Source organism: Heterodontus francisci, chromosome 9 (genome assembly GCF_036365525.1).
Source record: "Heterodontus francisci isolate sHetFra1 chromosome 9, sHetFra1.hap1, whole genome shotgun sequence".
In the NCBI taxonomy this organism is placed as follows: domain Eukaryota; kingdom Metazoa; phylum Chordata; class Chondrichthyes; order Heterodontiformes; family Heterodontidae; genus Heterodontus; species Heterodontus francisci.
In genome coordinates, this window is record NC_090379.1 from 50,005,988 (window position 1) to 50,016,913 (window position 10,926).

At 44.5% G+C, this 10,926-nt stretch overlaps 1 protein-coding gene across 1 annotated transcript in view; it reads left to right on the forward strand.

Moving 5' to 3' along the window:
- The window catches only part of kif26ab (kinesin family member 26Ab), a 232,924-nt gene extending 222,286 nt beyond the window's left edge, over positions 1-10,638 (forward strand). The window contains exons 15-16 of the mRNA XM_068039023.1: positions 6-156; positions 9,301-10,638. Coding sequence (XP_067895124.1) covers positions 6-156; positions 9,301-9,479 — 330 coding nt within the window. The 3' untranslated portion in view covers positions 9,480-10,638. The remainder of the gene's footprint in view (positions 1-5; positions 157-9,300) is intronic.
- Positions 10,639-10,926: the final 288 nt, after the last annotated feature.

Here is a 10,926-nt window from a genome sequence, read left to right on the forward strand (position 1 = left end):
GCCAGGGCCTGTTGTACTTCAACACAAAGCTGAAGATCTTGGAGAAACGACAGCAGCGTATACGGGAATTAAAGGCAAAGCATGAGTTGTTGATGAAGGAGTTGGAGGATACCAAGAGCAGGCTGATGATGGATCCTGATAAATGGAAATCAGAGTGTAAGTACACCAGATGGTTTCCACTGCTCTACTAACAAAACAACAAGATGGGGATGGGGGAGATAGGTATGCATCCTTTATCTAACTACCAGGTTGATTTATTTCACATTGCAATCAAAATGCAAATAGTAACTTTAAGCAGCAAATATACGATAACACTGAGTGTGAAATATGCACACTTGTACCGAACCCCAGGAGTAAAACCACAAAGGTATAAAGGGCATGCCTAAATGATTCCCTATTTTAAAAAATAATCATGCCATAAATCAGTGATTCCAGGTGCTATCCTCTATCTAGTAAGAATTCACTTGTCAATACTCAACAAGCAAACTGAGGATTTTATGTAAATGTGATCAATTTAACTCATTTTGGAACCATGGATGGTAGATTGTTTCACAAAGGAAGAGCTCCCTTGCAGATATCAACAATGAGCAGCAAAAAAAGAGCAGTTTAAGCATTAATACTGCACATTAGGTGGACAGCCAATCATTCTTAATCCAAAGAATCATTTATGATTCTGAAAGAGGGCTCTGAAATCTGCAAATGCGTGTTGAAGCTGAAATCTGCAGGTTTTATTGAGATTTCTTGGCAGATTCCTGGTTCTTTATTGTGGAAAAATATTGGTAATTTTTAGTAATTTCAAAAAAGACATATTTATGCCTGATTCAACAGTGATGAAAGGGTAAATGTCCTGCTGCATCAATAGTAGCTACAAGAATCCTCAGACCCATTGTGATGATTTAGAAGAGGTGGGATAGGCACCACTGACCCCTACTCCTCCCACTGCCAGATTATCCAGGGTCAACTAATTAACATAATGCGTGTAGTAGTTCTTGTTATGGTAGGGGTTCCTTCTGTGCGCCCCTAGATAGGGATAGGCACTGATATGTTGCACTACGGACATTTGACAAAATTATTGACTCAGCCATGGACATGGGGGCAATTAATCTGTATATAAAGTGTATAGCCAATCTAATGCCATCAAAACACAGTCTGAATTAAAACACATTTCTTCCTATAAAGTAGCTAAGCATGCAAATATCAATGGAGAGCAGCTCAACTGTATTAGCGATCTAGCAAGCAAAATAGTATGCAACGGCAATACGAATTACTTTTGTTGACAGAATAGAGCTAACCTGCACCATGTCACGAGGTGGTAGATGGACCTTATTGGATGACCTCTGTGGATTCACACTGTGTCAAGAGTGCAAATTCATCCAATAAACCATAAAATTTGGCAGCACAGTGGCGCAGTGGTTAGTCCCGCAGCCTCACAGCTCCAGCGACCCGGGTTCAGTTCTGGGTTCTCCCTGTGACTGTGTGGGTTTCCGCCGGGTGCTCCGGTTTCCTCCCACAGCCAAAGACTTGCAGGTTGATAGGTAAATTGGCCATTGTAAATTGCGCCTAGTGTAGGTAGGTGGTAGGAGAATGGTGGGGATGTGGTAGGGAATATGGGATTAATATAGGATTAGTATAAATGGGTGGTTGTTGGTCAGCACAGACTCGGTAGGCTGAAGGGCCTGTTTCAGTGCTGTATCTCTCTATGACTCTAAAACTCAAGGAGAGGATTGTCATTGTGGTTATTGAGGTGGTGCAATAGAAAAATCAGCAATGGGAAGATGGACCATTTCTCACACTGCTGTTCTCACAAGACAATTTAACCTGTGATGGCCAATGTTTGTGTAACTTCTGCACCTGCTTGTAATATGTGTCTGAAGACAGGGCATCCAACAAAAGGGCAGTGATCTCCAAATCAGGAGAATTTTACAGGATGGAGCAGATAGTATTTCAGAAGAGTCATGTAAAACTGAAAAGCAGACTGGGACAGGAAGGGACTGAAAGGTTAACGGTAGGTAGCCAAGACTAGTTTATTCATCTTGCAGGCTGTTAATCTAGGTCCTGTATTCTAAAATACAGAAACAACAGCATCTCTCATGGACAAAATGTAATTTACTCACCAAAGCTAGTGACAAAATTAGATAAACACAATTACAAAAAAAAAGAGTGTCCTTCAGTTCCTCCAATAAAGTGATTCTCTTAAATTCACTTACGTCTATATCTCAGTCTGTCACTGCCAATTCTGATTCAGCTCTGACAAGGTAATTATTAACAAAAAGCTTTTCTGCAAACAGTTGACCAGTTGTTACTGCATGTATTTTTCAGTTATAAAATGTTTAGTCACTATCTGTAAGGTTGTACTCCAGACTAACCAATTTATGTCCAAGTCAAATCTCTTGTTAGCAAAGGTGCACTTTTAACATAATGTAATTATATGATACAGACAACTTTCAAATGACATTGGCCACTCAGGTTATCTGCCCTCAAATGGGATAGTAAATGAAGTACATTGCGGTTACTGATCTTTGACAGACTTGTAAAACTTGTCTTTTAATCAAATTCACAGCAAAAAAAAGTTGATGACTGTTTATAACATGGTCATTGAAACATAATAAATTTTTACTATGGCTGGAACTTTGCACCCCTCCAAAGAGCAGGAAGGTGGCGGGGTGAGGGGGGTGTAAAATGGAGTGGGAGGCTCGGGGGGCCCTTCCTGACCCTGACAAAAGCAGGCAGCTTTCTGACAGCCTGGGGCAGCCCACATGATCAGGCACCATGTGCCCGATGGAGAGCTGCCTCCGCTGCCCCAACCACCCTACACGCACACCTCCCCCCCCGCCCCGTCCCCCCATTCGACCACCCTTGCCTCGCCGGGGCCCGACTGATCATCCCAGGCAAGGCCCCAAAAACTTACCGTCGTTCCGGGGCTCCCCGACATCTTCTTTCCGAAGGCTGGGTTGCAGTCTCAGCAGTGGCCATCGCTCCCAACTTTTCAGTCGGTGGACGGCTCCTGTCCGCTGAGGGAAAGTTTCTGGCCTGTGTCTTCCTCAACAGTTTTTAAAACTGCATGGATTTTGTTAAGGAATCACAGACAGTTCATCATAGGTTTATTAAAGCGATCTGTTACATTGGGCTGAACTTTACCAGCCCCTCCACATCAGGATTGTGGCCGGGGGGGGGGGGGGGAGGCCCATAAAATACTTGCGGGCGAGGCCTGCCACGACCCCGATGTCGAGAAGGCCCCACCGCATTTTACCGGGCACTGGCTGCAACTCGCGTGCCTTCGGATCTCCATTCAGTGTTCTGAGGCGAGAGACTACTGGGGAGGGGGGAAGGACTGAAATTATCAGAGCGGGTGGGGGGAGCGGAGAAAACTATTCCTATTGGTTGTGGGGATGGTGGGAAGGGGTTGAGGGTCAAAGGTGCTGAAGTTTGGGCGGGAAAGTTCAGAACATCAAAAAGTGTTTTTTTGGGGGGATGGGTCAATTTATTTATTTAGTACTCAGTGGGGGGGGGGGGTGTGGTGGGAGAGGGGATTCAAAGTTAAATTAAACCTTGATTGAAATTTTTATCAAAGCGGGACCTTTATAAATGTAAATGTAACTGAAGGGCTTGAAGTCCTTTAAAAATGGTGTCGGCTCCTACGCAGTGGCACCGGATGCCATTACCTGGGACGCAACAGCCCCCTCTACATCATCAGGGGTGGCCGTTCCGCCCCCTCCATTTAAGTGAGCCCAGGCACGTAATATCGCGGGGGGCTCAGGGATGGTGCATACGTGTGGTGCACACGAAGTGCGGCGCACTCATAAAATGCAGCCCATTGTATTTGCTAACTATTGTGTATGGGTCAGCATCATCCTGTTTTTGCCAATATCACTTAGCCCCATTGCACTGTACTCTTGTATTCATGAGGAATTTACAGTGCTGACTTCTGGAGATTCCTTGGATTTTCTTGCCTGTTTTCCTCTCTATGCAAGGTCTGGAACAATGTGATTCCAAATGGATAGTGGCGATTTGTGACATTTATATGTCCAGCAACTTTCATCATGCCACTGAGCTTGTGTCCCAAGTGAAAGTACTGCATGCCGGAGCGTAGAAATCGAGATATTCCCTAAGTGACTTCTGCCATTTTAATATGAGTTTACGTAACACAAGCCTTTAAACTTGTGTTTAAAAATAACCTAGCTGCTAGGGAGTGGGGGAGAGAGACAGAGAGAGAGGGGACAGGGAGAGAGCAGAGAGAGAGAGGGGACAGAGAGAGAGAGGGGGGAGAGAGAGGGAGGGTTGTGAAAGCTTTTCACGTGTTGGGCCACATTACAATTTTTGTCTTACATAGGGGGCCACTGTAACAATTTCAGAAAGATGAAGGCATTCAAAATTTATCTTACTGTTAATCAAAACAACTACAAATGTGTATTTTTGTGAAGAAGTTTTAAATGAGAAAATTAATTTATTGACTTACTTTCTCGTCACTATTTTGGGCACAGATTTAGTGAGATACCTAATATTTTTTATTGCTTGCACAAGTAGTCAGTGTCTGCCCACACACTTGTAGTGATGTGGACTATTCCGGATAGATGTCCATCTGTCAGGAGTGATCTTGATCGCGCTCTCTCCCTCTTCTCTCTCTCTGTCTGTCTCTTTGTCTCTCTCTCTCTTCCTCCCTCTCTGTGGCCCCTCCTAGTGTCTTCCCCTCTCTGTGTCGCTGCCCCCTCACCCCCGTGTCACCCCTCTCTCTATATTGTCCCCATCTCTTGGTTGTTCTCGCTCTCTCTGTCCACTCCCTCTCTCTGTTCCCCCTCCCCTTTCTCTGACCCCTTCCCCTTTCTCTGACCCTCTCTCTCTCTCCTCTCTCTGTCTCTCTGTCCCCCCTCTCTCTCCCCCCTCTCTGTCCCCTCCCTCTCTCTTTTCCCCCTCTCTCTCTGTCCCCCCTTTCTCTCTGTCCTCCCCCTCTCTCTGTTCCCCTTCCACTCTCTGGCCCTCTCTCTCTCCCCTCTCTCTGTCTCTCTGTCCCACCTCTCTCTCCCCCCTCTCTGTCCACTCCCTTTCTGACCATTTCTGAGAGTGGGAACAACAGTTTTTGAACTTTGGACAGCTACGGGGATTTCAGGCGGGCTTTTTAAAAAGAAAATCGAAAGCCAGTGGAAAACCCCGAAGCTGGCCAAGGTTTGGAAGAGCCGTTCCTGTTCTCAGCACCTGTCAGCTGTGAAATTGACAGCAGTTATTTTTTATAAAGTCAGTCTGGTCAGCAAGAAGCCAATGGGAAATTTGTCATCCCTGAAATTACCAGTCATGGACCTCAAAATTGTTTACCACGGACACTGGTGTCTGTGTATGGACACGGTGCTGACCCCTGCCCCTAGATGGGGGTGAGGCAGTTGAGGATGGGGATGTCTGCACAAAATTGAGCTAGATGGCTGCATGGAAGGATGATACAATGATTCTGGGATCTTGCAGGACATGACTCTGGATTGTACAGCCCAGTGGGACCCGTTTCTGCCTCTGAAATTACCTGGATGCTAGCTTGTCACCCAGATTGGTGAGTGGGAAGGGAGAAGGAGCAGTGGGGGTTTCAGCGGGGCAGCAGTCCTGCCTCCTCTGCATTGGATTGGCTATATTTGGGATGGATAGCAGCATCCCTCACCAGAGACATCACGCATAGTTGCAGAGGGTCTGAGCAGATGTGTGCTTTTTCTGCCCCTCTTGGGCCTATTCTTCCAGAGTTACCTGCCATCCATTAGGCCAGGGATTCCAAGGAAATTCAGACTGATGTGTTGATGATACTGCTGTTTACAAACCATTCAATGGAGTTGTCCTGATTGCACAGTTAACTCACTCAGAGAGAACAGGAAAGTTCCAGGTACAATTCCCAGTCTATTATTAATTAGGGTCCCAGGCAGGGTGGCAGTAAGGATGCTAAACTGGGTTTGGAAGGGGGAAAATCAGGCAAGATCCTGCTCCTGACCTCTACTAATGATTTCTGCTGGAAGTGCTGATATGTGACTCTTAGGTAAGGCCATGATCGAGTTTGGTCGTGATGCATCTTCTGATAAATAGCCCATCAATGCTCAGTATCAAAACTCACACATGAATGGTCACCACTTTATCAAATTCTTTTTTTTTTGCCATTTTTGTCCCCTCCTCAGCTAAAGATGTTGATTCCTTGTTGTGCAGTTTCATGGATGATAGTTTCCCTCCAGTACTTCACTTAGTTAGAAATTATCCAACATGGCAATAATATCCTTCCTAAGGTAAGGGGACCAAAACTGCACACAGTACTCCAGGTGCAGCCGAACCAAGGTTCTACACAATTGAAGCATGACTTCACTACTCCTGTACTCAAATCCTCTTATGATAAAGGCTAACATGCCATTAGCCTTTCTAATTGTTTGCCGCACCTGCATGTTAGCTTTTAATGACTTATTGATGAGGACACCCAGGTCCCTTTGTACATCTTCTCTTTCCACAGATGCTGCCAGACCTGCTGAGTGATTCCAGCATTTCTTGTTTTTGTTTCAGATTTCCAGCATCCGCAGTATTTTGCTTTTATCCCTTTGTACATCTACTCTTTCTAATCTCTTACCATGTAAGAAATACTCTGCACATCTATTCCTTCTACCAAAATGGATAACCTCATATTATTCCACATTATATTCTATCTGCCTTAATGAGTCGTCGGCGGGACTTCCACCTAATTGAGGCAGGAAGTCCCGCTTAATGGAGCTGCTGACCAATTAGCAGGCCAGCAGTTCATAGGCCCAGTAGCGTCACTGGGAGCGGTAGCCACTGCTGGGACTGCAACCCAGCTCAAGGATGAAGATGACGGAGAGAACTGGAAAATTGTTAAGTTTTTGGGGCCTCGCCAGGTGCAATTGGCTGGCAAGGGGTGTCGGTTAGGTGGGCAGGGGGCATGTCGGGTTTTGGGGACTGTTGGGGCTTCGGGGACGGTCCTCCATGGGGCACAGGGTGTCCGATCAGGAGGGCTCCTCCCAGGCCGCCAGAAGGCCGCCTAGTTTTATCAGGCGGCTTTTCTGAGGCCACAGCCGCCCACCAGCCAACCGTAAAATCTCTAACGGTGGGTGGAGGCCCTTAAGTGGCCATTAATTGGCCACTTAAGAGCCTTGATTGGCCTGGGGTGGATGGGCCATTTCTCGCTGCTGCCACCCCTTGTATAATTGGAGTGGGGGCAGGAAGGCGTCAGGAATGCCCCCCTCCGCACCACCTCCCACACGATTTTACGGCCCCCACCCCCCCCCAGCCCCAACTGCCACCAGCCCGCTCTTTTGTGGGGGCGTAAAATTCCACCGTGACCTGTGTGGAAAGGAAAAGGATCTTTAACAAAATATTAAAGAATTGTCATTCAGTGAATGATATTTTGACTAATAGTAAGATCCTGCAGCTGTAATCCGTAAATACCAATCTTGTTACATAATGATGAAAATCAGTGTTGCTAATTTAATACAAAATACATTCTACTCCCTGGCCAATGTTTTACGCCCACCCGCAGGAGCAGGCTGGTGGCAGGGGTGGGGAGCGGTGGGGGGCTGTAAAATAGAGTGGGAGACAGTGGGGAGGGGGCCATTCCTGACTCCTTCCTGCCCCCGTTGCAATTTTACGAGTGGCCGCAGCAGTGAGAAATGGCCCACCCATCCCAGGCCAATCAAGGCCCTTAAGTGGCCAATTAACTGCCACTTACAGGCCCCTCCCACCGTGGAAGGTATTTTACCAGCGGCAGGCAGGCTGCTTAGGCCCTCCAGGAGGTGGACTGGGGGGGGGGGGTTGTGGGTGGACCCTCCTGATCAGGCACCCTTGCCACAAGGAGGGACCCCCCCATGGCCCAACCACCCCCACTGCACAACACTTCCCCACCCCCAACCGACTCCCCGTTGCCTCGCTGCGGCCTGGCCGATTGTCACCGGCAAGGCCCTAGAGACTTACCTTTTTTTCCGGGCTAGCGTCCATGATCCTGCTGTGGCTGAGTGCAGTCCCAGCAGTGGCCACCACTCCCAGTGGTGCTGCTGGGACTGAGTGCTGCCAGCCCGCTGATTGGCTGGCAGCTCCATTAGGCCAGACATCCTGTATCAGAGGGGCAGAAGTCCCGCCCAAGGCCAATTAAGGGCCTGGGGAGTGTAAAATCCTGGTGTGGCTCCCCAGGTCTGGCGGAGGTGGGCTCACCCCCGACCATTTGGCCGGTCCCGCCCAATTTAAAATTACGGCCCCGTTAATGAGTAATCAATGAATAAGACATGTTAAGTTTTTTTTAAGTAACTGTTGCGCAGTGTGCAGAAGATGAGTAACACAAAGTTATGGCCTACTGTCATATTTACATTAAATCATGGATAAGAGCCTGTATCTAGCATGTCATGGGTTTTCTGATGATTTGGCCAGATATACTGCATGGATAAAGAATAAAACTAAATAAAAGAAATAATTGAACTACGTTTTGTTTGCTGTTTAGAAATTACATATCTACTTCCTTCAACAACTATTTCTATAAAAAATTTACTCTTCCAATTCGTTTTATTTGAAAAAAATCCTGTGATTTTGTATTTTAAGGAAGGATTGTCAGGAATTTCTATGTGGGATTTCCTAAACACCTGCTATAATTTTGGCAGGAGATTGGTGGAGTTCCCAAAGAAGCAAACGTAAATGGTTAAAAATGCTCCTTTAGGCCTTGCCATAAGCATTTATACCAGTCTTTTGCCAAAGTTACACTGGGGGATTGAGACAGTGGAAATTCTTCCCAGTATAACTGTTGACTGTATTGCAGTGCCATTCACCTGAATTTCTGAACAGAACAAGCTAAATGGCATGCTTGGATGGTTTACAAGAAAAACTATTTGCAAATTGGCATGTTGCAAACAGCGTAATAAAAAAGAATTGAACCTTTTTCTATCCCGCCTCTCCCACATGAATGCCAAAAGGGAAACCTTACTTCATCCTGTGTTATGGTTTCATGAGGAGTAAATTGCCAATCTCAGCTGTGTCATTGAGTAGATGCTAAGGGGGGAGGAAGGGACAATAGAAATCCTAGCTACTTGTGCCTGCTGTCATGCACCATTTAGTGGCTGATTACAGAAGAGTCTTGGCAGAGGTTGAGTTGTACCAACTCCTGCTTGGGATTAGTATGTAGCCAAAGAGAGGGCACGAAATTCATTAAAAAAGTGGTAAAGTGAAAAAGACTGATCACCTACAGATGTTTCATATATTTGTTCAGAATATAAAAATAATGCCTTTTAATTACAAATCTTTGTGCGCGTGTCATCTGTTGTTTGTCTGATCTGCTTACACTATCTCTCCTAACAGTCGAGGTTGACCTAGACCTGGATAAAGAGTCCCTGGAGTACCTGGAGGCACTGGAAGAGGTGACTGAGGAGCTTGAGCAGCGTGTCAACCTATGCAAGGCAAGGATAATGATGGTGACCTGTTTTGATATTGGCGTGATCACTGAAGTGAATGATGGACTGAGGGAAGTGCAAGTTTAAAGACAGCCACTGGTGGGAGAGCATAAAATCCAGGCCATTCGACCTTGAAAGCAGGAAATGTGTGAAGTAAAAAGATTTTAAGGAATTCTGTTTGAGGGGAGGTTGGCGATGTGGAGACAGAGGAAGGCGGCACAGAATGTTGAGGGAGAGCTGATGTGGTGACAATGAATCTTGGTGGTGAGCTGTGTAAATCAATACAGTGCCTCAGAGCTTAAGCAGAATGAAAGCTTAAACTGTTCATGCGAACAATTTCCTTTCCCTGAAGGAAAAAAGAAGGCAACAGAAACCAAGAAGAACAAAGAACTGAAAAACCTTAAAGTGCCTTTTTGATTCACTTGATTTATTTGCATTGGTGCTAGTAAAGAAACCAGCATACCTAAGTAAACACTGAAACAAAATGCTTATTTTATATTGTACATTGTATTTATATGACATATGTAAAAAATTCATTGTAGCAAAGCAATAAGTAAATTATGTTCACATCCCTGACTTTGCCTTCTTGTTTAGAGAGCCGTTTATATGTTTTCAATTTCAGAATGTTCCCATGTACATTAATATTCTATGGTATTCTGTTTTATCAGTGCTTTTTTAAAGGTCCATTAATTGAGGCATGGTATATAAAATGTAACAATCTTTTGGGAGACTTTTTTATATGAAATCGTGTCTGTTCTTGGGCCATTTCTTTGTAAACATTGCTATTGATGTGGAAGGGCAGAATGAAATTCCTAGTTTTTTAAACCAGTCATAAATAAATCAGTAAAGAGGTCACTGTGCCAAATAAAGTGAACTGGTGCTATCAGCAGCAACCCAGTGTAGCCACAGAGTGACTCTGCACAGTGTATCCAATATTGTTAGTTATCAATGATCAAATTTATATACTCTTTTTTAAAAACCAAAAACAGGTTTACAAAATAATAACAGTATTGATTTATGAAATGTTTGATTATGTCATTTAAAAATATTGCATCTCAGGATTTCTTCAAAAAAACAAGTTTGATAGAAGAGCTATTTGAACACACTGCATAAAAGTTTGTGTAAAGTTTTTTTTTCTTTTTAGTACTGGACAGCAGCCACTATTGTGATGAATTATTGCCAAACAAAAACAATTTTACATGAAGAAATAATAAATACAGTATCACAATTCATTGTGAATGGTATTTTCTGACCATTTTATTTGTAAAGGTTTTTTCAGAATCTTTGTATAAATGTATATTATGGTAGTTGCATTAGCTTTTATCTGTGAATAAACGATATGTCCACTGGTATTAGTATTTCTGTTTCATAGTTATAATTTTACATAAGAAATTATTGAGATGTTTATCCAATAATGCACTGACAGTTGAATACAGCCTTTTAAAACTGCATGCTTCAGAATGTTCTAGTTTTACTATATTTTTACTCATAGTGAGTAACTGGAGCAAAGTAAAATTGCTGACCATCTGAGATT